The sequence below is a fragment of the Zootoca vivipara genome, chromosome 7 (genome assembly GCF_963506605.1).
Source record: "Zootoca vivipara chromosome 7, rZooViv1.1, whole genome shotgun sequence".
NCBI classification, from domain to species: Eukaryota; Metazoa; Chordata; class Lepidosauria; order Squamata; family Lacertidae; genus Zootoca; species Zootoca vivipara.
Window position 1 is genome coordinate 66,277,937 of NC_083282.1, and position 26,048 is coordinate 66,303,984.

At 43.5% G+C, this 26,048-nt stretch overlaps 1 protein-coding gene across 3 annotated transcripts in view; it reads right to left on the bottom strand.

Annotated features, from left to right (window-relative positions):
- NDRG3 (NDRG family member 3) overlaps window positions 1-26,048 on the bottom strand; it is a 58,811-nt gene that overhangs the window by 22,507 nt on the left and 10,256 nt on the right. Inside the window, exons 1-3 of one of the 3 annotated variants that reach the window (XM_035123403.2) lie at window positions 23,766-24,055; window positions 9,072-9,172; window positions 6,763-6,798 (exon numbers count right to left, since the gene is read on the bottom strand). In XM_035123403.2, coding sequence (XP_034979294.1) covers window positions 6,763-6,798; window positions 9,072-9,128 — 93 coding nt within the window. In that variant the 5' untranslated portion in view covers window positions 9,129-9,172; window positions 23,766-24,055. Of the gene's footprint in view, window positions 1-6,762; window positions 6,799-9,071; window positions 9,173-23,765; window positions 24,056-26,048 lie in introns of those variants that run through there. The other 2 variants (XM_035123404.2, XM_060277231.1) reach the window with 2 other exon arrangements.

Below are 26,048 nucleotides of genomic sequence, written 5' to 3' on the forward strand. Positions count from 1 at the left end.
GGGAAAGGGAAAACATCTTGATGTTCATTCACCTTGACAGATGAGAGACATAGAATATGTCTCTCCTATGGTTTCCTGCTGTTACAAGCAAACTACTACAGATGTTAACAGAGGGAAAGGAAGCAAAGGCATGGACAAGGTGTCCTTCAATTTCTGAAAATAGCAGCCAGTGAAACAATAAATGCATGAACCCCAAAGCAATTTGGAGTAAGAGGCCCCCACCCGCCCTGTTCCCCTGCAGCTTCATCTGTGCCTCTGAAATAATGGCTGTCACTGTTATCATCAAACACCCATGGCAACTACTCTGAAACATTGTTGGTGATGTTTCATAATATAATCAATTAATATAGATAGGTTATATATATATTACACTGCTGGGGTTTTCACAGATTCTCTTTTTGCCCGCTGGGGTCACGAATTCCTCATGCAAAATCAATACCTGGCAAGGGAGGAGCATTGGACAGGAATATTTTAGTGTGTTCATAACTATCTCCATCCTTTCCCCCTGCATAACTATGATCTCCTGAAACTAGTGGTGGCTAAACAATGCTCTATGGGCTGTATCCAGCCCCCAAAGTTTTTTGTGGCTTCCACAAGATGCACCCATAATGTTTAATTTTATTTAAAAAAATTAATTGAGTTGAGTTGGATCTCCTACTGTGATGTTATGATGCCAAAACATTTCGGGAAAACTGGGCCCACCCAATTTGTCAATTTAGAATTTAGCTTAAAAAAATAATAATTGATCTGCTTTTTTTTTACTCAAATGTTTTGCTCCTCCAGGGACCTAGACAAAACTTTTTAAAAGCTTTTCTTTTTACTCAATTTAATACTGAATATTTCTTTTTTTCTTTTAAAGGGAGAGCCTTTGTGAAGGCAGCCTTGGGAACTGCAGTTCTCATTGCACATCCTTTTACACCTTGACCACACTATCTTTGACTTGCAGCCCCCATAGGGCTGACCATGTAACGATACAGCCCTTGGACCAAAAACAGGTCAGCTACCCTAAGGGGTTAGAAAAAGAATGTTCCAAATTAAAAGGACTGTCAATAGCATTATTTGCACCACGTAAGAAGTGAACTAATCTCTACAGTTTCCATGATGCCTCAAGAGCTCAGAGAGTTATTACGAACAGCTTTTAGAGGAGCAGTTTGGTGCGCTCACTCATGAGACAGTCACTCAACAAGACTGACACACTTGGAGTCATAGGCTTGGAGGCTCTTCCAGCTGTCCAACCTCCTCCGCTGTCTGACTGACACCCACCCTGTTGATAAGGAACCCCTCCACCTCATGAATGGAGATTGAGAGGCAGCCAGTAGGACTGCCTCCCCTTCACCCTCTCTAAAGGAAACAGGAGTGTCAGTCTTCTTCTGCACTCTCCTCCTCCCCTGACTCTTCTTCCAGCAACTGCCCTGAACCAGTCGTAATCATGGGGCTCATGACAAGCACAAAGCATTTCACATTTTTAGGAGTAATCATCATGTTTTTAGACAATAGCCATGGAAGGAACTCCTTGGCTGAAATTCCTCCACACCAGTGTGAAATCTCTTGGAACCTTGCTTGCCCCAACCTTGCTCTGTGGACAGTGTTAGAATATAAACATTTATTGCTCATCTTTATTCATTGCTCAGCGCTTCCTAGGTCCCTCATAATAAGGTTTGTCCCAAGTGTTAGCGTTTGGGTCAGATTAAACACATGACTGGAAGCAACTGCAAAACAGAAACCTAGGCAGACTAAATGTATCATGGAACTCTTAAAGACAGGCACAATAATACAAATCCACTCATGACTTTACTAGCAGTGGGGGTCACAGACACCATCTGCTCACCCACAGACAACCCCTGGAGATCATTTAATCTATCATCTGCTCAAGAAGTAGGACAAGTTCCTTCATTCTCATATTTCAATTGTACAAAGGGATAGAAATATATTTAAACGTTTATATGGTCCGAGCAGGGTTTGGCTAATTGAGAACAAGTCTTAACTGCAAGAAACCCCGCTCTTTCCAACGGCAAGCTCAGGCGGTAAGTAGCAAAACGACTGCAGGCAGAATGGAGCTGCTGGGAAAGAGGAGCAAGGTATCCTCACATTTTCTGAGAAGTCTAAAATAGGGCTGCTATACGTCCAGAATTTCCCAGACACAGCTGTGATTCATCAGTGGAAAATGGCATCCGGGTGGAATTTTCGCAAATCAGTTAAAATGTCCAGGAAAACCATATCTAGGCAGCCTGTATCGGAATCTAAAAAATAGTTCTAAAACCTTAAAAAAAAAACTTCAAAAAGCACTTTTGTGTCTGGATTTTCACTTTTTGAAATATGGCAACCTTATATAAAATGTATAAGAAAGGGGGCAGAACCCCAATGAGGACTGAGCATGCTTGGTTGCCATGGGTTGCAGAGTGACACTGGAAACAAAAAATGGAATTGCTAGGTGGAAGCAAAAAGAATACTCTGATTGGAGGGAATGGTCGGGTAGAACCCTGAACAGGATTAACTCCTTTTAGGAAGTAGGATACACTGGGACATTTTGTTGCAGGTTCCAGACATGATATCTTCTTTGATATAAGAATGGGAATTAGGTTGCACAAACCTGGAGATATCAAATTGTCATTTAATAGCAAAGCTACTCTATATGATACAAATATGAGTCCATAGGGTCTTGACTTCATTCATAAAGAGCAGCTTTAGGGGGAAACGTAAGAACCAGGGTATACACATCATTACATCTCATGAGACTAGGCAGGCCAGGAGAAACAGGTCTCAACCGGGCCTCTCACATGATATGAGCTGCTATTGTCGTTTTGCTTCCTCCCTATTTTACCCTCAGAGAATCAAGAGAAAGTGAAGTAGTCAGCCAAAACTCTTTTTGGTGCTCTTTCCTATCTGGAGAATCTTGGCTGCATCCACAAAGCGGCTTTCGCACTTATCTACTCACCCACAAGCAATGCCACTTGCCCCCAGATTATGGTTAAAAAGGTAAAGGGATCCCTGACCATTAGGTCCAGACGTGACCGACTCTGGGGTTGCGGCGCTCATCTTCCTCTATTGGCCGAGGGAGCCAGCGTACAGCTTCCAGATCATGTGGCCAGCATGACAAAGCCGCTTCTGGCGAACCAGAGCAGCACACGGAAACGCCGTTTACCTTCCCACCAGAGTGGTACCTATTTATCTACTTGCACTTTGACGTGCTTTCGAACTGCTGGGTTGGCAGGAGCAGGGACCAAGCCACGGGAGCTCACCCCGTCGAGGGTATTCGAACTGCTGACCTTCTGATTGGCAAGCCCTAGGCTCTGTCAGTGTTGGACAGTGTTCTCGAAGCTACGAACATGAGTTTGACCAAACTGCGGGAGGCAGTGCAAGACAGAAGTGCCTGGCGTGCTATGGTTCATGGGGTCACGAAGAGTCGGACATGACTAAATGACTAAACAACAACAACAGGCTCTGTGGTTTAACCCACAGCGCCACCCGCGTCCCTTCAGATTATGGTTACTTGAACTATAATCTGTAAACAAAGTCTAAGATGCAAATTATTTAAGAGCTGCCAAGGAAAACAAAATTGAGCAGCTATTACACCAGTAACACAGGGCTTTAGATATAAAGAACATTCTTAATTAAGAATACATTATTTCAGGAACAAAAACAAACACTTTTTGGGAGGGGGGGGGTTCTGTTAGAGTGGCAATGAAAATGACTCCTTCAGTCAAGTGTTTGTAGTAACCTGAAGTATTTTTTCCAGGTTGAGTCCAATAATCTCTTGGTGAATAGATCAACAAAATCTCAATGGTTTTGTCTGACTGTAATCTATGCAGTGCCTGCCAGATGTTGTTGGAGTTCAACACCCATCAGCCTCAGCCAGCAAAGCCAAAACAGTGGTACCTCGGGTTAAGTACACAATTGGTTCCGGAAGTCTGTACTTAACCTGAAGCGTACTTAACCTGAAGTGAACTTTCCCATTGAAAGTAATGGAGAGTGGATTAATCCGTTCCAGATGGGTCCACGGAGTACTTAAACTGAAAGTACTCAAACCGAAGCGTACTTAAACCGAGGTATGACTGTAATGGGAGTCAGAGCCTAGCAACATGTGGGGGGCATCACAATGGCAACCCCTGTTTCCGATAGTATCTATCTATCTATCTGGCATTCCTCCACAAACATAGAACTCAGATTCAAGGTTGCCATGTTGTCTCAAAACCAGCCAACAACTAGACCCAGAACTGCTTAGTTTTTCACATGATTCCTGCCTCATGTGCCTTCAGAATGTTCTCTGGGACTTTGACCTATTTTCAAGGTTAACCCACTACATAAAGGCAGGCTCCAAGGCACTTCCTGCTGGTCTCAACCTAGCAGAGGCTTCAAAGCATGCATCTTGAACATTAACAGCTGTCTTGAGTCGGTTAAATGTAAGGAAGCAATATCCATTAAAGTTTTGACAGATGCTGCTGCCTGAGGTGTTGATGCTACAGAACTAAATTCTTTTCACAATTCTTCATGTGACTATTATCTATGAGAAAGAGTGTTAGCCATGCAGATTCAGTATTTGACAGCTGAAGGAGTAAATATGCAGTTCGAAGTCCTTGCTTGCTCAGCTGCCCACTTCCTTTCCCCCTCAAATTTCCTTTGAAGCTAAATGTGAGCATGTCCCCTTCCTTTTCCATTATCTAATTGCAGAGACCCTCTGCATCTATGCCTAACCTTCTGGTGTGCCCACATGATTTCTAAAAATGGTGCCACTCTAACTAACCCAGGAATGAGAGACCATTTGCATTGACTCAAAAGGACATCACCTAGGTTAAGACAGTGGAATGCCACTTGAACCTAATAAAGGATATATGCAATTGTTTTTCCAGTGACGTACATTATATCTTACTGTGTAGTTCTTTGGCTTATCAAGAGCACCTTAGTCTGAAGCAGCTGAAGGTTATGGGAAATTTTAAGATCCAGTCTTGCCCATGCAATCCTTCTTAAATATGCTGTAATTCATGCACAATGTTTAACTTATGTAAATAAGAAACTGAAGCAGGCAGTCCTCAGAAGTTGTAATTCGTATCATACAAGGCAAAGAAGCTTTATCAAAACACAAAGGCTGTACATAGGAGCAGCTAAAATTACGGCAGTAAGGAACATCCTGTTCAGTGGTTGCTATGGACACAAGTTCACTGTTCATCCACTCTGGAAGATTAAGAAAAAGAAGTGGCAAGCATCACCTGGTTTTTGCTCAATTCGAGTCACACTCACCAGTTTTGTTTTACATTAATTATAGTGCATTTGCCCTGGGTAATTTTCATAAGCTCTCACATGTGCATTTTCTCTATTTCTGTGCCTGCTTGTATTGAGTTATGCTGGGATGGCTGGGCAGTTTTGTGTGTGTGTGTGTGTGTGTGTGTGTGTGTGATTGCTTGAGCAATTCTCTTAAATCCTTAAATTCACCTTTGCACAACACTGAACAGCACAGTGGTCGAACAAATGCGTAAGTGGAGGGAGCTTAAAGTCAAACCAAAGGGCATAAAAGGATGTTAAATTTCACCAGTGTGTGATGTTAGCGCTCTGAAGCTGAGATTCTGGTTCCCTTTTAATTCAAAGTTATTCTAAGCATATGTCAAGTGTTAACAATTTCTAGCCATGCCTTGTACAGATGCCACATCAAGATTGTTGGTTAAAATTCACATCACTCTGCTCATGTTTGGTAAGACATCTGTGAAAACAAGCTCTTAAGCCAGAGGTAGAGTGGCATTCCTACCTTCAGGATAGATGGCTAAGACCCAAAACAGGACAGGAACATTTTTAAAATATAAATTGCTACCAAAATGTGTTAAAAAATAAACATCAACTTTAATCTATTATGGTGAATAGCTGACATCGATAACCAGAAATCTGGAGGATGCCCTAAAACATGATCAGACACTAGTAGAAAAATATCACCTTTTCAGATACATCTCAATGTTTACCATGTGCATACAGAAATATTATTGGCCAGCTCCCCTTATCAATGCAAATCAGCCAAAATACTAATTTCAGGTGACAAAATTGTGTGTTATACATTCATTGAGCACTAAAGAAGATTCCTTGGGGATTCAAATGCATTTGCTCTTTAGAACTAATCTAACACTGGATGTTAAGGCATTATCCTGTATTGTTGCGGTCATTGATATGTTTAATTTATATTCATATTTTTTGTAGAATTGAAGTCAAATTTTACTTTTTGTACAAATTTTAGTAGCAATTTATATTACATGTATGGTCCTACCCAATTTTGTTCCTAATTCCACCTTTCGAGGTGGGCTTGGCATTTCATTTTTTCTGTATCTTGCCAATGTGGCTAAGACAAGATAGGACAACAGGCCAAGCCACAGAATGCAATAAACTGGCTACTTCACATAATAATTTTAAAAACACTGAAAACACCACTTTACAATTTGAGGATTACAAGCCCTTCCTACTTCATTAGTTTCTGAGATGTAGAGCTTCTTACAAAAATTACACACCCACATTGCAGTAATTTAACTCTATGGTGCTTCAAAAATCTGTGGTGATCAGCTCCATAATCTGGCCCTTAAGTTCTGGAAGCAGACAAATCCTGTTCAACACATACTGTAGAACACACTGTTAAATGTACAGAAAACCAGCAAAAGGTATATGGGAGCCAATGGACTTTCTCAAGTTCTTTTTTATTTTTAATTTGGGCAACTATCTGATCAACAGAGATTCATTGTCATTCAAGGAAAGCCTGACAATGCATGCCCGTTTTTGGTTTCAGGTACTTACCTGGCAGTCAAAGTCCTGGAAGTTTCGAGCTGAATTCTGTCAAAATAAGAATAAGAGCCAATGAATAGCCCTGATTCCAGAAGAGCCTAAAAAACTTTGCTTTGCAGCTGAGTTTTCTGAAAATCACTTTGCAGCAAACTATTGTCAGAATTGAAGCTCCTTGTACTTCATTAGTATGAATAAATGCACAGGACGAGGTCATTACAATTAGCTTTCCTCCACCCTCAACCGCTGATGCCAGAAACAAAATTATTGTACGAACTGCCAAGGATAGAAGAGAGGCAAGTACCACAATTCCACATGAGTAGGTACACATTTATCGGTCTCAGAAATAATCATTTTCAAACACTTTCATGCACAGGCAAACCTACTCATTTTTCAAATGTACTGTGAAAACACCATTCAAAATTATTTCCATCCCAACATTATTTGGTCAATACAGTATATATTATGAACTGGTGGCACTGCTGCTCAGTGCACGCAAAAGCTTAGAGCACATGTTTTGCATGCAAAGGGTTCCAGATTCAATCCCTGGCATCTTCATGGATAGGAAATAATTAACTGAAAACCTGAGTGTTCTCTACCAGAAGACAATGCTGAGCTAGATGGACCAATCAGTGGCCTGACTTGATCGTTTTCTATATTCCTATATAACTTCTTAAACATGCATGGTCATTTAGACAAAACACTCAACTCTGGCTACTATGTAATTTATCACTGGATCTGGCTACGGTTTTCTGTCTATATTTATATAAAACTACTAGTTCAACTCCCTTTTAAAAGAGGAAAGACTTTTTTGTAGTGATTGGGCTTGGTAAAAGGAATGTTTGTTACCACCATACTTTTTTAAAAAACAAAAACAAAAACCAAGAGCAGTTTACAACAATTATATATAAAACCATACAATAAAGCCACCTAAAAAGTTAAAACCAGAAACCAGCTGTTATGGAAATATGTATTCTTAATTGCCCACATAAGCCTGATGGAATAAAAAATTTTTTAGCAGGCATCTAAAAATTGATTAAGAAATTTGTTAAAATAGTAAGTGGATGAGACAGACATGGTAGCGAGAGGAAAAACCGGACGGCCCACAAGTGTTCAAGGCACACCACAAGCTAAAAAGAGAAGACCAGTGTAAGACTGGATTTTGTAGAAATAGCTGAAAAACATTGGCTCATCGCTGTAAATCAGCATAGAAAAGTTAGTGATCACACTATTCACCCACACACTTGCACACCCTTGGAAAGTGCTAAGATCTGAACCAAAGTAAGAACCAAAGTTAAAACTGAAATGAGAAAGATAGCCTATGCATTCTTTGTGAAAGGTACCTCAAATTATGTACAAAGGCTGAAATCATCAATTAATGGGCTGGATCCCGAGAAGAGTGAATGCAACACCACTCATGCAACGAGGCTTTGCTGTGCCCTCCACTCCTGAGGATCAAGGGATGGAGAAATCAAGAATCCTGAAGGTCTGCCTTTTGCAAGAAGTGCCCTTCCACTTACTCTTGCATAATGAATTCTTCTTGTGCTACTTGTAGGGAAGGGCAAGAAACAATGCAGGGCACTGAAGTCCTTTGCCCTTCCCGACCAGTAACCCCACCCCACCCTGGCTTTGGAGATTTCATCAGACGTTGGTCTGAAAGTGTATGCTATAGACAATCTTTACAGCTCATTCTTTACATATTCTGTGTTATTATGGATTGATGCATTAGACTCTAGCCCAACAAACTTATTTATTTTAAAGTGTCATGGGACTCTTTATCATAAATGATCAAAGAGATAGTGGAAGCTACAACAGAAGGAAGAGTACCCATCCCAGGGAGTTTGCAATCTATAATTTGCAACAGGGCAGGCAAAAGACAACAGAGAGAATATTAAAGGGGGTCGGGCAGGTTGTGTTCAGTTTCATTGAAGTGATGGACTTTACCAAAAAAAAATACGTAGAGCTTCTCAGAACGTTAAGTTCTGGTTCTTAATACCAAACTGTTGTTGTTGTTTAGTCGTGTCTGACTCTTTGTGACCCCATGGACCATAGCACGCCAGGCCCTCCTGTCTTGCACTGCCTCCCGCAGTTTGCTCAAAAAAACTGCGGGAGGCAGTGCAAGACAGGAGTGATTGGCGTGCTATGGTCCATGGGGTCACGAAGAGTCGGACACGACTAAACGACTAAACAACAACAACAGTTTGGTATTAAGAACCAGAACCAAACTGTACAGAATTCTAAATTACACACAACCCTTATGTACCGCTCAGAGATAACATAAAACGACTAGTGCTTTGCTAATGCTCAAACACAGCCAGAATTACCTTATCATTCAGGAGGGGCTTGATCTCCGTCAATTGGACATCTTGCAATTCTTCCATGTTTACCGAGAACACCGACGTTAGCTTTCAAAGAACAAAACACTCTAAGAGAGAGCAAGAGAAGAGATAAAGACCAGTGTTAAGATTGCAAACACTGAAAAAGATGCCAGGATTCCACAGAATGAATTGAAAGCGTGGACTAGGTACTTGAAAACAACCACGGAATAGGTTCGTGCCCTCTGAACAGAAAGGCGCCTGCTCCCTTCACAATGCAGCACTGAAGAAGGCATTATTTATGCCTGACTGAATGATAAACAAATTACCTCTCCTGTAAGGCATCCCTGCTAAAATATCGGTAGACCAGACGTCTAATCAGACAAACTGCCTTCTTCAGAGGAAGTGCAATCCAATTTCACGAACATGCAAACCCTCCACCCAAAGAACCCCCACCTTCCCAGGATCATTGGTCCAGGATCATCCAGTCCACCATTGCATCCAGAAACTAGTCCAAAGCTCTCATGACCTCTCCTGATTCAGCTGTTATGGAGAGGTGGAGCTGTGTATAATCAGCATACTGGTGACACCTTGCTCTAAAACTCCTAATACAAATGGCTTCATACATGTATTAAATTAAATGGAACTGGGGAGAGAATAGTACCATGCAAAACCCCATAGCACAAATGCCAGGGGAGGGGGGTGAAAAACACTCACCCAGTGCTACTCGCCGGGTACAACCTTAAAGACACAAACAGAACCACTGTAATATAGTGCCTCCAACACCCATCTCACAAATTCGGTCCAGGAGGATATCCTGGTTAAAGGGTTTCAAAGGCCACTAAGCGACCAAGCAGAAGTAATAAGGTTGCACTCCTCCTGTCCCTCTCATGATAAAAGTCACCCATCAGGGCACCCAATTCAGCTCCGAAACCAGGTCTGAACCCAGATTGTACTTGATCCAGATAATCAGTCTCTTCCAGGAATATCTTCAGTTGCTCTACGACAGGGGTCTGCAACCTGCGGCTCCGGAGCCGCATGTGGCTCTTTTACACATTTGCTGCGGCTCCGGAGCGGATACGAGGGGAGGAGGCATCCGAGCCATGCGCCGCCTGAGCCATGCGGCGGCGCCCGCCATGCCCGCCAGACACTCGCGCGGTGCCCACCTCCGCTGGAGCACACAGCTGCGGCGGCGCGCTGTGCACCTGCGCCCCGCACGGCGCCCGCCGGAGTCCACAACTCCGCAGTGCGCATGCGCTGTGCAAAAAGGACGCAAGGTGACGTTAGCAGCCCGGGGAGCGTGGTCGGCCCCCTCCCTGCATCAGCCCCTCCCCGCCGCATTTCTGCAGCCAATAGGCTCATGGGGGGCAGGGGCGGAGTTATTTATTTTTTAAAACGGGCGCGCTTCTTCCCGCCCAGCAGCAGAAAAGGCTTGCGGGCTCGGAGCGTGTGTTTGCTGCTGCTGCTCCTGCCTGCGGCCTGCCTGTGGCCTCCTGCCGGCCTGGTCAGGAGATTGAGGTAGATGTATTAATCAATGGGTTGATTCAATATGAGGAAATTTTATAAGTTCACTTGATGGGAGCAACACACATGAAACCATACAGGTGTCCTAATAAGGGAGCCAGAGTTTTGCCCATTCCCAGTAATCAAGGCAGCCCAAACTCAAAGTTATTTTTATAATGACGAGGATGACATTGGGCCCTCATTATTAATTATTGTTTACATCAGGCACTGATTTATGGTACACTGGGGCCCTGATTAATTTTCTATGGCATTTTGGGGCATTGATTATTGGGCATAGCAAATTTTGCTATGGGGCCCTCTGATTTCTAATTACGTCCCTGTTTTGCGGCTCCCAGTTTATTTTTTTTCTTCGGAAATGGGTCCAAGTGGCTCTTTTTGTCTTAAAGGTTGCAGACCCCTGCTCTACGACCAACCTCTCTACCACCTTTGCCAATAAAGGGTTGTTGGCAACTGGTCTAGGGTGGGCTTTTTTAGGAGTGGGTCTACCACTGCCTCTTTAAGAGCAAAATGTTTTTTTTTTGAAAAAGTAAAATAAGCCTACTGTTTCCTTGCCACCACTATCTCTTCAAAATGTGTGTTGGCACTGCTGAAAACCTGCTATTTCTTTAACAGGCCCCCGCCCCCTTGCTACTGTCTCCTCCTCTGGTGAAATGATTCACTAATGAAAATGATGAGAGGCTTCTAAACGATGAGTAGCCTTGCAAGCATCTCAATCCGCAACTGCCTAAGAGTTAAGAACACTGTTTAAAATTAAACTCTTTTCAATTTTATCTGCAAATAGCTAATTTAACAATAGCAAACAGTGTAACCTGCTGGTGCATCAGAGACAGGTCCCTGGGAAGGGGAGTAAAAATATCTGTGTATGTAACATTAAGGAAGGTTTGAAGACAAGGAGGTCTTTGGTGGGGGCGTGAAGGAGAACAGAGGAGAGTAGGAAGGGAAAGAGAAGGGGAGTATTGACTTGCAATCCCAGTAGTGAGCAAGAAGAAGGGAGGAGGCAGGGAGAGGACAAAGGTTTAGGAAAAGCCATTACAGTACAATACATAACTATATTTAAAGGGACAGGATCTAGTGATTAAAAGTGTACCTAAACTTGCAGAGTACAGGCCCCATCAAATAGTGTCTGAATTGAAGACACACCCTGAAACTGAGTTTTAGTTGCAGGTAAATGTAGCACTAAAAATAAACTGCTGATAAATAAGTGGTACAATCTAGTTCTAGTGCAAACTTGATGCACCGTTAAAAAACCAGCGGCTTCTTTACTGTATGGATGATAAAATATCCAGGTGTCAATTAAATGGGCAGTTCTCAAATGAGCACCTCTGTCATTCCTTTTAAACAATCAGTAGAAAAGTTAACATTAAATTCCACATTAGGCAGGTGTATCCATACGGACAGTCTCTGTGCTTTGACCAGAAATTATCACTGGAGTCCATAAGCACTTGTGAATTCTCCCAGAAAGGAATTAACAAAACCCTTCCCACTTCCTTAATGTGTACGCCGCTACTGATAATTAGATTCATGTCTCTAACACACTTTTTTTCAGAGTTGATACTATTACAGGTCTAACACCTGGAATGATTCGATATAACTAGTTATACATATGGTGCTGGGGAAAAACAGTGTCCAGGGGGAATTCAAGCCTTGTTCTCCACAACTGGTAAATATAGTCGGCTGATGTTTCCAAGGCAACTGTGTGTGCTCTCTGTGGATATGGAAGAGAAGGCTGGCGTAAGGCTGGCCAAGAAGCTCTTCTTCATAAACCTCGCTAGCCCTTATTTTGAGACTGGTATTTAGGTTCTTAAGCCTCCAATGCCCAAAGCACACAAACTTAATAGAGGGTGGTGAAGCCTCCAGATGGGTGCCCTTGAGGCTCCCAGCCTCTGTGTGTTTGTGTACACAAATATGCAGAAACTGGGTCTTGGCCCAGGTGAAATAAAGCCTTGTTTCGCCCCCACTAACTCTAGAACAGCATCCGCCTAGAACAAAATGTGCCTGGAGGCAATAAACAGAGCAAGGAGACAAAAGGGGGCTCTGCTGCCATCTCTAGATCAAAATTGGAATTGCTTTTTGTCACTCAACTCATTTTGTACTAAGGAGAGTCGAAATAAAAACAGACATGCCAGCTCAGTTAACCCCAACTGAGTAGGGAGTGGAGGACTTAAAAGTAAGATGATGGAAACTCCCGCAGAGCCTAAACTATAGACTTTGAAATAACCACAGAAAAATGATCCCAAAGTTCTGTAGAATGAATCAATATCTGAATGACAAACTGAATAAGTGCTGGGAACCATTCTAAAAGGTGAAACCTGCATCTTTGCAGAGATGTGAGTGGTGGATGACTACAGAGGTAACTAAGAGACACTAGACAATCAGCCAACAGTGACACATAAAGGAAATACCCAATGAAGTAGCTCCTTTAGCACAATAACTTGCATTTGCGCAACAGAACTTCTCTCTCTACTCCTCCTGCAATGGCCTCCCCAAATCTGGGTTGCAGAAAACCCCAGAATGAGGAGAGAATTATTCTATTATTATTGCAATAATGGAACTATTTCGTTGGATACCTCCCTAAATCTAGATGGAACCAAATGCAACTCTGTGAGTCATGAGCTCACAGAATTGTAGAGTTGGAAGGGACCATGAGGGTCATCTAGTCCAACCCCCTGCAATGCAGGAATTTTTTGCCCAATGTGGCACTTGAACCCATGACCTTGAGATTAAGAGTCTCATGCTCTACCAACTAAGCTATTCTGACACAGAAAGACAAGCAGATTAGTCCTGTTAACAGTTTACAATGTTTTCTGTCATACACCTGGAGTAATTACACGTACCCAATACTGTAGTTACAGTTGTCTCACCAACTTTGCACCACTCTTGAAAAATACACTGAATTATTTGGTATACTGCACAAAGAAGATGATGTTCTAGTTTAGGAGGATAGCATCATCATCATCATGCTACTTTTTACAAAAAGTCCCAGAGAAGTTAAACAGAAAGATTTTTTTTTTAAAAAAAATACATACTGTACACAATACTAAAAAATATTATCTACAAACCAACCAACCAACCAACCAACCAGAGGTTTAGGAGCAGGGCTTTAAAAAACAAAAACTAGAGTTCCTGAGAAAAGAGACAAAATAATGATTGCATCATACAAATGACCAGGAATATTATAGGGACTGTTGAACCACCAAGATTGTTCTGCCTGTTATGAAAAAAGCTCTTACTCAGTTACACTAGCCACTTGTAAACACCTGCAACCCCACAAAGGAACAGAACATAGGGTGGAAAATTCCATTTCTCAATATAGTTCAGCTACAAATCTAAGGCCTGGCACTAAGCTGAACCACACCCCAGCATGAACTCACAACCATGCAGGTGGTCACAGCAAAATTTATGGCCACTTCACTCCTCCCTCAGTTTTGTTGCTGCTGCCACACAACCTGGAGCTAAGCCATAGTTTGGCTAAGTGTTATGTCCAAACCCAACTCCTGGTTTGTCTTGCTTCAGACCATGCAGCCAACTTTTGTTCCTTATTGTGGTCTGTGGTTTGTCTGAGGAACACAAGTCATAAGTCTGAGTTTTGCTTTTTAAAAATAATTTTTTTACTAAAGTTTTTCACATTACAATAACAACTACAAAAGAAAGAATACAAGGTATTTTAATCTTCAAATTTATAGAAGACAGGTACACATAATCCAGTCTGCAAAATACATTGTGTGTGGTTGTGTGTGATCAGCCAAATACCCGTCTTGTCCAGCATTATGTTCCAGTGGCCTATGACTTGTCAACACACTCTCATGTGCAACCAAAACCATACAATATATACATTTCATTAAACTGATGCAGACCTGGTAATAAAAACAACCCAATCAAATCTGTTGCATTCTGCTTCGCTTTCTTGCTCCACTCTTGCTAATTCTACTTCCTATCCCTTTATTTAATTTAACAGCCAGGTTCACATCTGCTGAGTGAAAGCCCCCGACCCCCTTTCTTTTTTGCTTTAAGTGCTGGAGCTGCAATATAGAGGCACTGTGAGGTGGACAGGCTTGTGAGGAACAGCTAAGGTTGATCACAATTTTATTATTATTGCTCTTGATCTTGACTACCTCTGTTCAGTGGTACGTTGGTTGTCTAACTTAATCCATTCAAAAACCAAGGCACGGCTTCCGATTGGCTGCAGGAGCTTCCTGCGCTCAATCGGAAGCCACGGAATCCACATCAGACGTTCAGCTTTCAAAAAAACATTTGCAAACCAGAACACTTACTTCTGGGTTTGCGGCATTCAGGAGCCAAGCCATTCGAAAACCAAGGTACCATTGTACTACTACAGAACCTGTTGGGAACAAGAAGCCACCTAGTGGCAAGTGATCATACGTAATTATTTTGAAGTAGGCATCCTTCTGCCTCAGGAGACAATGGAATGTGTGGTGGTAGTGCTGTGTGTGTGTGTGTGTGTGTGTGTGTGTGAGAGAGAGAGAGAGAGAGAGAGAGAGAGAGAGAGAGACAGACAGAAGCCTGGGCATTGTGTTTGAAGGTTGAATGAGTGTAAATTGAAATATATACCCACTATATAGGAAATGTAGGAAGGCAGTGGGAAAATGGTGTCAGGCAATGCCAGCAACCCTATATAATAATGTGCAAGTGTCTCTGCGTCCAGATTCCCTGTGTCCGCGCTACTGTGCATGTGCTCCACGGATACAGGGATTGGACACAGAGACTGGACGCATACAGAGCGGGGGGGGGGGGGGACGGAATGCAGTTCTCTCTCCCTCAACGGCTTCCCCTCCAAACTGCCGTTCCGCGCCTCGCCTCCTCACGTATGGCGCGAGGGGAAGAGGGAAAGGGACCGTGAGGGATTGAGATGCGAGCACGCATTCCCTGCCGCCGGGGCGTTTGTGTCCCCGCCGCCGCCGTTACCCACCCCCACCCCATTGCCGCATCCCAACCCCTCCCCCCACCCGGCGTGAGGCGGGCTCAGCTCTGAGTGGGTTGGGAAAGGCGAGGAGGAGGAGGCTGCTTCCCCCTTTTTTCTCTCCTACGCCCCCCCAACGACCAGCAGCAAGCTGGCGTCGCACACACACGCTCTCTCTCTCTCTCCCCTACCCCTCTGCCTACCGTTTCCCTCACAGTGCAGGGTCAGAGGCAGACAGAAGCGGGGGCAGCGCATGGGGGGGGGAGAGGAAGAGCAGCCCGGGGGGGAGGAGATGTTTGACAGGCAGCAGGGAAGGAGGGGCGGGTGGCAGCCGCCCGCCGCCCACCCCTCTTTCCCTGCTCCATGAAGCATCTCCTCCGCTACCCTGCGCCTCCGCCGCGTTCAGCAAGAAGCCGGTGGCAGCGGAGCGATGCTGCTCATTCTTCCCCGCTAACTTTTCGCAAAAGCAGGCTCAAGCCCAGGGGGAGGGCAGGAAGGAAAGAGGGCCCTGGCCGCCCCTACCTTCCCCCCTCCCCTGCCTAGGCATGGACCGCGGCAGCGGAGGAGGAGGCGGAGCAGCACCAGAGGAGCAGCGCCGGAGGCAGCCCAGGAGAGTCCCGGCGCGTGTGGGTGGAGGAAAGAAGGGAGGGGGAGAGAGGGGGCAATGGGCGGGGGGAATTGCATGTTCTAGCACCCGTTAATTTAACGGGCTTCAAGATACTAGATGAATATAAGATCCCCAGAATGGAAAGGAAAGATGGTACTGGAGGAAGCACTACATTGTCTGTGCTAAAGATGACAGATTTCGATGAATTATTAGAGGGAGCATGCCCATCCCCTAGATTGCTGAAGGAAGCAATTCAAGAAAAATAACCAGGGATTTACTATAAACTAAAGTAAGTGGAAATATCGATGCAAATCAGGATGTCAGCAAGTATATTGGGAAAGTTGATTTCTTTAACCCTAAATGGATTGGATAAATGTAAACTCAAGTCACAGTCAAAGAAGTGTACATCAATCATAACTCATTTGCTCCACCTGGAAGCTTATATTTCAATATCTTTCACACAAGATACATTTACTGTTGCTTACAGTGCCTTCTGCTAAGAAAATCAAATGGCCAGCAGGGTCTTTTTCTTACCTAGCTGGGTGTTCACAGTATAAATATCAAAAGACATAGATTCAAATTTGGGGGGAAATGAATAGCCGCTCTTGAAATTAGAAGCAAGCAGTCTACCAGGATTATACAATCTTTGTGTATGTACAGTAGGTAAGAGATTCCTATATACAGTTCTCTCTCCATGGGAAAAACAACGATCCCTTTGTAATGTCATAATTATATATCCTCAAGTTTCTCCTAGGTTTTCATGTATCTTTTCAAACTTAAATTCACTACAAGAGCTTTCCTGAGAACATGCAAAATCTTATGCACTCAGTTCAAAACCTGTTTTTTAAATGAAAATTAAGGATGCTAAATTCTGTTCCCACAACCAGATTCTGCACTTGGACAGAATAAAGGCACACCTCTTCGTATTACAATACACGATATTTTGATTAGAGAGAATGGGCAATTGCAGGGGGGAAATGTTGATATTATTAGAGCAGAACACAATATTTCTGTGTAACTGAATAATAATTGTTGTTGTCATAACATTTTTTTCAGTGCAAATGCTTCTTCTGAAAGTGTGCAAACTCCCCGTCAGTTCTCCCTGCTTCCTTTAAGTCAGGGAACCACAACCAACAGAACCAGGAGAGTCCTCAGAGTATCCAGGCCAACAGACAGTGATCAGTGTATGCAGGGACCATCTAACAAATGAGATTTTCTATCATCTCTGTACACAATTCATTATTTGTAAAAGAAAATTTAGCAAGACATTATGTCCATTCAAGTCACTGAGAACTTTTAAATAAACTGGCAACTATGGTTAGAAGTAGAGAAAGCTTATATGGCTTGCGGCCTAGAATTTTGAGGTTAGAATAAGATTTTGTTTGTATGGGTTTAATAGATTCTATATACCGTATGTATATAGTTTTAATTCTATCACTGTTTGTTTTTTTAATTATTGTTTACCTGTGCTGTTAGTGCTTGTTTTTATCTCTAAGCTACCTTGAGGTGGGATAGAAATTATTATTATTATTTATTTATTATTATTATTATTATTATTATTATTATTATTATTATTATTAATAGTACTGTCTATACTAGAGCTAGTGTGTGCATTTGGATTTATTTCCAGTAGCAGTTACTCATCTCATGTTGAGAAGTCTCTGAGCAGCACCGTCCATGAACCAGCTAGGTTTACATTTATCTCTAACCTGGAGCCCTCAGATGTTTTTGACTCCCATCAGCCCCACCCAGCATGGCCAGGTAAGATAGCCAAGGATCTGCAAATTCAACATATTCAAAATTATGATGAGGCTTTGAGGTCTTGCGATGTAAACTACATTACTTCCAAAGGAATGGAGTCACCAATGTACAGTTTAATCTCCACTCTAAAGCTTCCAGTGTTGGGGTATTCGCAGTACGGTCAACTGTACAGGAGTTCTGTTCTCTGAGCACGTATAAGCTCTCTCCACCCCACCCCCTACCACGTTTTAGGATCACTTCCAGGTTTGGTGCCATGCACAATTGTGCATCCTTTGTACACGTGTTACCGTAATCTGTCATCATTGTCTGTACTGGTCATGCGTCATCAGAGTCTTTGTTTTAATAGAAGCGCTTATTATTTTACACTTCTAACCTGTGCTTCATTTCATGGCAGCAAGCTTCCTTTCTTTCACACTTCTAAGCAACTATTTTTTCCATACATAATGTCTTAGGAAGGTTTTTATAAATCTATTAAAATATGGGTTACAGTTTGTTTGTTTTTGTTGTTAGAATTTATATACTGCCCTAAACCTCAGGGCGGTTTAACTACTATGTTTTTCTGCAACAAATACATGTTTAGGTGCCTGATGTAACAATTCTTAATGTGCTGAATATTCCTTCTTTGTCAATAAATCCAGGATATTTTGATTAGATTAAGACTTCACAGTGACACCATCATAGCAGAACTAGACCTGGGAATCAGAACACTGGAGAGAAACACAACATGTTAAGTGGGATTGGCAGGCTGCTGCAACTATTTTAAATAGAAGTGGGGGCTGCCTTTTCTCTCTTCCCTCTCAGAAAGTAAGATGAGAGCAGAGGTTTAAGCCCTTTATAAGCTGACAAAAAGCACCAGCTTATAAAAGGGACTTACGGTACTTGGTGCCTCATATGAAAGCTGACTGAGAAGGGCAAGGTTGTTTTTGCTTTGTTTTATTAAAGTACATAACATACTCCTCTAGCATGTTTGTTTCCCAGCACAAGACATTTACTGGTCAACGCCACATCTGGTATCCAATAATGGGAGACAGAAGGGAAAGGAGAAGCCTTCATCTCACTTATACTTTAAGAACAGCAGGACCCCAAAATGCTTTACATGCAGGAAGAAAACAACCCATGGGAATTGGTAGCTTTGAGAACTAACCTGATACATTTGTCAATTCAAGAGCAAGTGATTTCATTTTTTTGTAGGGTGAAAAATAATGAAGTGAGTATCGCGTTCTCCTCTTGTTAAGTGCCTTTATTATGTTTACTTCTGAAAACTCACTTAAGATCTCTATTTAAGAGTGAATATTATTCCTTATCTCGAAGTCAGCAGAAGCTTAGCATGCCATGCTGAAAATACTTGTTGGTTACTGGAAGATAAAATAAGCCATTACTTGCAGTAGCTAAACATTATTATTGTGATTTGATTTTGGCTATTAACACCAGGAGCAGTGGCAAGAGGGTTGGCTACTATGTAATTAGCATTAAATCCAATAAAATCGTATAAACTAAAATGATGAGAAATGGGTAGAGAACACAAATATAAGGAAGGGAGATTTCTGGACTAGAAAAAAAGGAGAAATGAGAGCTGTTAGTATGCTTTTACTGTACTGCAGTCAAGGTCATAAACCATGCAACTGACCTGTAGAAATACCCTTCATGAGATTATCCAGATTACAATGAAGAAAATGTACCATTGCCAACTTATTTATACTGAATCATCCCTGCAGCAAAGCTTCTGAATAGCAGTCTCCTATTTTCAGAGAATCAACAGCTACAAATTTGTAAACATCTTTGAGCCTGTTTTAAATAATCACGTATGAATAGATTACAGGACGTGGCTTTAACTGTTCAGTTCAATTGTAATTATTATATTTTCACACCTCAACAGAGGTTAGAAGAGGTGACCTAGAGCCTAGGTTAGTTATCAAAGTATGATTGCTTTAATTTCCCATCAAAATTATGTACGCGGGTGGCACTGTGGGTTAAACCACAGAGCCTAGGGCTTGCCGATCAGAAGGTCGGCGGTTTGAATCCCTGCGACGGGGTGAGCTCCCGTTGTTCGGTCCCTGCTCCTGCCAACCTAGCAGTTCGAAAGCACGTCAAAGTGCAAGTAGATAAATAGGTACTGCTCCGGCGGGAAGGTAAACAGCGTTTTCGTGTGCTGCTCTGGTTCGCCAGAAGCGGCTTAGTCATGCTGGCCACATGACCCAGAAGCTGTACGCCAGCTCCCTCGGCCAATAGAGTGAGATGAGCACCGCAACCCCAGAGTCGGTCACGACTGGACCTAATGGTCAGGGGTCCCTTTACAATCAAGCTACACCATCCTCCACTCAGAACTCCATCACTCTTTCTTGCTACCGATGCACTGGCTGGAAATTTATCCACTAGGGAAGGCACAAAGTAATAGAGCAGAGAGCAACATGCATTATGAAAAGCCTTACCAATCAACAGAATTGGGTGCTGCTGTCCAAAAAGTGCACATCCATCCTCCTTTACCTAGTACCAACAAGTGTTTGTACGAAGCTCAGAAGCACCACCTTAGATCAGCCTTCCTCAGTCTGGTGCTCTCAATATTTTTTCAGGCTACAACTCCCAAAGGCGTACATAGGCTCCCATGCACTCTTGGAAATGAGCTGTATCGCCACCCAACCAACACCGTGTGCCCTTGGCAAGGAGCTCCGCCAAGGTGCCTTGGCAGCGTGTGGAACAGCGGGCTCCTAGCCACTCCAAGTCAGAGTGGGGAGGCACAATTTTTGCACCCTTGGTGAGGGCCAACCTATCCAACCCCTAGGTACACCCTTGTTACTCCCATGAGCTCCAGCCAGCTTGGCCAATGGCCAGGAATAATTAAGAGTTGTGCTACAAAAGCTATTGAGGGCACCAGATTGGGGAAGGCTGGCTTAGATAGTTACGAGAACTTTTCTCCAGCTCATTTCACATAGACTGCAGTCTAATCAGGATGCATTTCTGAATAGACATATTTAGGATTGACTGTTCCCCCCCCCACCTTAGAAGCTCAGTGTGCCTATATCCAAACAATAGTTTCTTATAGTGTGGGAAGACCTACTAGGTGCAAGAATCCACTTGTTTATAAAGTTACATGCATATATCTAGCATTGCCTGAACAGTTACCTGTATGAACATTTCCATATCAGATTATTTTTGTAGAGTTCAACTAGCATTTAACATTTCAGTAGCCAAGTAAACTATCTCTAGCTTTCCCCATCCATATATGGCACTAGCTTTAAAGAAAATAAGCAGCATCTTGAGCCACAAAGGAATTCAGATATCCAGATCATTTTTGCAAAAAGTATTACATATAGGTGAGAGAGTGATAAAGAATTTTAAAAGTAGTTGATAGTCTACTTTGAAACACTGTTTTTAGATAATTATGTCTCGTTTATTTCCATGGAATGTGTATGCATGTGCAGGATTACAAACAATTGATAGTGAAGCAGCATGAGGGCAATTAAATGGATGCAGGTGGCGCTGTGGGTTAAACCACAGAGCCTAGGGCTTGCCAATCAGAAGGTCAGCGGTTTGAATCCCCGCGATGGGGTGAGCTCCTGTTGCTCGGTTCCAGCTCCTGCCAACCCAGCAGTTCAAAAGCACGTCAAAGTGCAAGTAGATAAATAGGTACCACTACAGCAGGAAGGTAAACAGTGTTTCCGTGTGATGCTCTGGTTCGCCAGAAGTGGCTTTGTCATGCTGGCCACATGACCTGGAAGCTGTACGCCGAGATGAGCGCCACAACCCCAGAGTCGGTCACGACTGGAACTAATGGTCAGGGGTCCCTTAACCTTTAAGGGTAGCAAGGGAATCCAAAAGTTGTTTAATTGTCTATCCTTATCTTTGTCTGGATCACACTGGCAGGTAGAAGTTTACATTTACCCTCTCACTGGAAACAATGAAGGAAAAGGAGACCTGGTCTAAAATGTCTCCAGGTCTGGGGGGATATTAGGGGACTAGGAAGACTTTAGAGCCAGCTGATTTTCTGGTCCTCTCCTGACATGTTTCCGAACGAACAACCTTCAACATGTCCCTTTCAGCACTACCAATCTTGGGAATTCCAAAGTCACTTGGGGCAAGGCATTGCTGGCTTTCTGTGGTGGTGGTGTTACCAGAAAAGTGCTCATTGCCTTCACTTGATTTCTGCCTCAGCTCATTCATCTTTGACAGGTAATGAATCTGGGGAGTTGGGCCATCAAAAGGAACCCCCTTATTTTCTGGTAACAGTAGAGAGGCAGGATTGGACATCAAGCTCTATCTTCAACCATGGGCAAGAGGCTCCAATATATCCTATGGCCCATGGGACACTCTCCTGGGCATCACAGGGATACATATTTTAAATATCTGCACTAGTCAATTACTTATTATACATATGTTAGAGATGATTTGGTTACCACTTAAACCAACTTGTAACTGGTAATTGGCACAACACAGCAATCAATCCCAGGTGCAAATTTAGGATTTTAATTTAGCTTTAAAGTACAGCTGCTCTCCAAAGAGAAACATCTCTTGAATCAAGCAACATAGAAACAATTTCCTCTCCTATAGGAAACATGTTTATTAACCAGCTTCAAAAATATTTCCTCAGTACCTTATTTAATCTGTTGAATAGGACAGTTACTTCAATTATGGGGAAGTATCTTCATTGAAATACACTAGCACCCCCTCTCTCACACACCCATTTTAAACATACAAGAATCCCTCACCTTCAAAAATATAAATAAAAACAGTAACTAAGAAGGCCATCACAAAAGGCAAGGGGCTGCCTCCTTTTATGTACGTGTCCCGCTAACAATACGGCTGCAGTGTGTGTTTTACCTAGTAACGAGCTTCCATAGGTTAAAATGACAATTTTTGAATCATGCGAAGACAGCCCAGTCTAGATACAACGGTAATTACATCTGAATGGAAAAACACTCAAAACTATCAATCCTCCCGGCAATCAGGGAAGCCTAGCGCGGCTGCTCATTAACTCTCCTGGAATTGCCTGCAAACTGCACAAATGCTTCTGTTTATATGAATAGCCTTCGGCACATTTCCCTCCCTCTTTCTCCAAAGAAAAACAAGAACAGCACACGCACGCACGCTGGAGAAAATGGAGGAAAGAGTGAAAACGGCCAGCGCAAGGCGCAAACTGCCGCCCGCCCCCCCACCTTGCTGGAATTGCTTATCCTAGGGAGATTCGCAGCCCGATCCCAAATGAACACTTAGTTCAACGGGGTTTCATTTTTGGGATTTAACATCGCAGCCTTAATCTGTTCACTCGGTCCCCAGGCAGCTTCCCTTTCCCTACAATGCTCGAGTCAGAGCAGCACCGTAGACCCTCCGTATCCTCTCCAAGTAACTCTCCCATAGCGACGCCGTTTACTCTTGTCACTTAACTGGTCGGATACGAGCAATCCGCTAGGTGTCCTTTCTCCTTTCCCTGCATTGCATGATTCCCCCCACCCTGCCCTCGGGCGGCGTGCTGAGCTTCCACAGCTGAGACGGGCACGGTGCAAACCTGCATCACCCGAAGGGACCCAGGATGCAAAGCCCCCAATAATGCACAGCAAGAGCAGGAACCAAAGCGACAGGTCGCCCCCCGCCTAGGAGGACCCCCGCACCCCTCCCTCCCCAGAGCGCGTGTCAATATTGTCCCCGGGAGGACGGAGAGAAAGGGAGGACAAGGCCGAGACCTTCCCGCCAGCTCTCCGCGGGGACAGGGGCAGGGAAGCGGAGGGAGAGATGGGAAGGGAAGACGCGGAATACTCCGGCCGGAGGGGAAGAGGCGTCGCGCCTCAGTCGCTACCCGAGGAGTTCCGAAAGCACAACAAGCGCCGCCCCAGCGCCAAAGCGGGCGGGGAGGCACCAGAGCGCGAGTAGTGCAAAACACAGCCTAGAAGCAGCCACCTACCTGCTCCCAAGAAGACACGACCGCGCAGGTGAACCTGAGCCGCTGCAGCTGCCTCTCCCAGTAGCAGCAGCAGCAGCAGCAATGCCAGCATGTGTGGGGAAGCGACTACGCAGGCGCGCTGCGCCTCGGTGCGAGTTTCCCAGCTCTCGCGCAAGCGCAGAGCCGCGTCAATGTTTAGGGCCACAAAAGAATATTGCTCGTTCGGCTTGGAGGGAAATTGGGGAGAGGAATGAGTTGGGTTGGCAGCGGCAGTTCGGGTGGGTTTTAGTACTTGCAAGAGGTACAGTTGCGCTCTGGTAGAAACGCAAGGTGTCAGGTGCGAAGGGCATACATTTGGAGCATTTTAGAACATGTTGCTCCTGAGCTCGGGGATTTGTTTATTTAGTAAAGTTCACCATCCTTCCATCCCCTGTTGCAGTAACCTTTCTTCACTTCAGCAGTCAGTAGCATAGGGAAAGTATTTTTTGTTGTTCCTATCAGAGGTATAAACTTTGGCGGTGGGGCTCAAGATCTCTCTACTCCAGAGGCGCTACCTGCCTGCCCCCCCCCCCAGGCAACACTACAGCCCCTGCCAAGCATATTGACAGGCTGACTTGATGGGTTCATTTACAACAGCAGCACAGGACTGACCCATCTGTTGTGTAATTCGACAGTTTTCATGATTCTTTGAGGCTTTGTACCTGTCTGCCAGCATTTGTTTGTGTTTCATAGAATTGTAGAGCTGGCAGGCCTTTGAAGATGGGGGACATCTGCAGGGACCTCACCTGTTCTCCAAGAATTCTCATAGATTATAGACAGAGGCTCTGAGATTGCACCAGGAAGCTCCTTTAGTACCCTTGGGTGCAGCTCATCAGGCCCTGGAGATTTGCATTCACTTAAAGTAGCTTGGTATTCCCTTACCACTTTTCCTATATTGGGCTGCATCTCCCTCCTTGCATCATTTATTCTGTTATCACCAGGTTGGGCACTGCTTTTCTTTTGAGTGAGGACAGAGATAAAGTAGGTGTTGAGCAGCTCTGCCTTCTCTGTCACCCAACAGCATTTTTCTGTCTTCACATAGAGGACCTAGGTACTTGCTTATTCTTCCTCTTGCTTTGAACATAGCAGAAGAAACCTTTCAATTTTATTCCGAGCTTTGACCCACCTGACCTCCTTTTAACTGTTGGGTACTCGTGTATACTCTTCCTTCATGATTTCCCCTTCCTTCCATTTCTTATACATGCCCTTCTTAAATCTCAGCTCATCTGTAAGCTCATGGAACTACACTGGCTTCTTTAGATGCCTCCCAGTTTTTTTTCTTGTTGGAATTGTCTGCATTTGGGCCTTCAATATTTCACCTTTAAGAAACTCCAGTCCCATCTTGGACTCCCTTCTCTTTGAGTATTTCTCACCATGGGATATCAACCAGTCATTCATTAAGCTTTTTGAAATCAGCCTTCTTAAAGTCAAGAGTGCTTGTACACTCAGTTTTCGTTTGTCTCTGCACCCGGCTTTCTATTGTTAAAAAATTGCATGTCAGAAATCCTTGCTGGTCTATCTTGCTGGGTAGATGGGAGAGAGTTTGCTGGGTGGGGTGTGCTAAAATGAAAGATGCAGCAGTGCTTTTTGGAATGCAGTTGGAATTAATGAATGCAATTGATGGGGTGTAAGGATGATAAAGGCTGTTGTGGTAGTAAGATGCAGTACAAAGGAGAAAGTATGGTTTAACTGCCACCGCAAGGCTAGCAAAACAGGAGGCAACCAAGATTCCCTCAAATTACTCATTCATCTGGACCATATAATGTTTACAAGGAAGTAAACCCCATGAGACCTATCCACAAGAAGCTAATCATATGATTGCAGCCTTCAAGGACAATGTCCTCTTGACTATTTGGAAACACAGGCACCCTTCTTCATTTTATTGTTTCATAGATCCCTTTGTCAAACCTTGATGTTGATTTTTCAGGACTGAGTTGTGGCTCAAACAGAACCCTAAGGAATTTAACATTTCTTTTTAGTTACTGGGGGCGGGGTGAAGAAGGCTTGCTTTAGAGAACAACAATTGAAGCAGGCATTCATATCAAACGGGGGAATCAAAGTATTAGATGATAAAATGGGCTGTGGATGAAGTTAACAGGTGTCAAAGAACAAAAATGTATATTTTTGTGATGCTTAGAGGTGGGAATATTCATTCTCAAAATAAGTTCTGTATTGAAGCTGATATGTACCAAGTTTAAGACAAACACAAATAAATAAAATGTTACCAGGAGATAGATATCATTATCACGTTCTGCTTGTGAACTT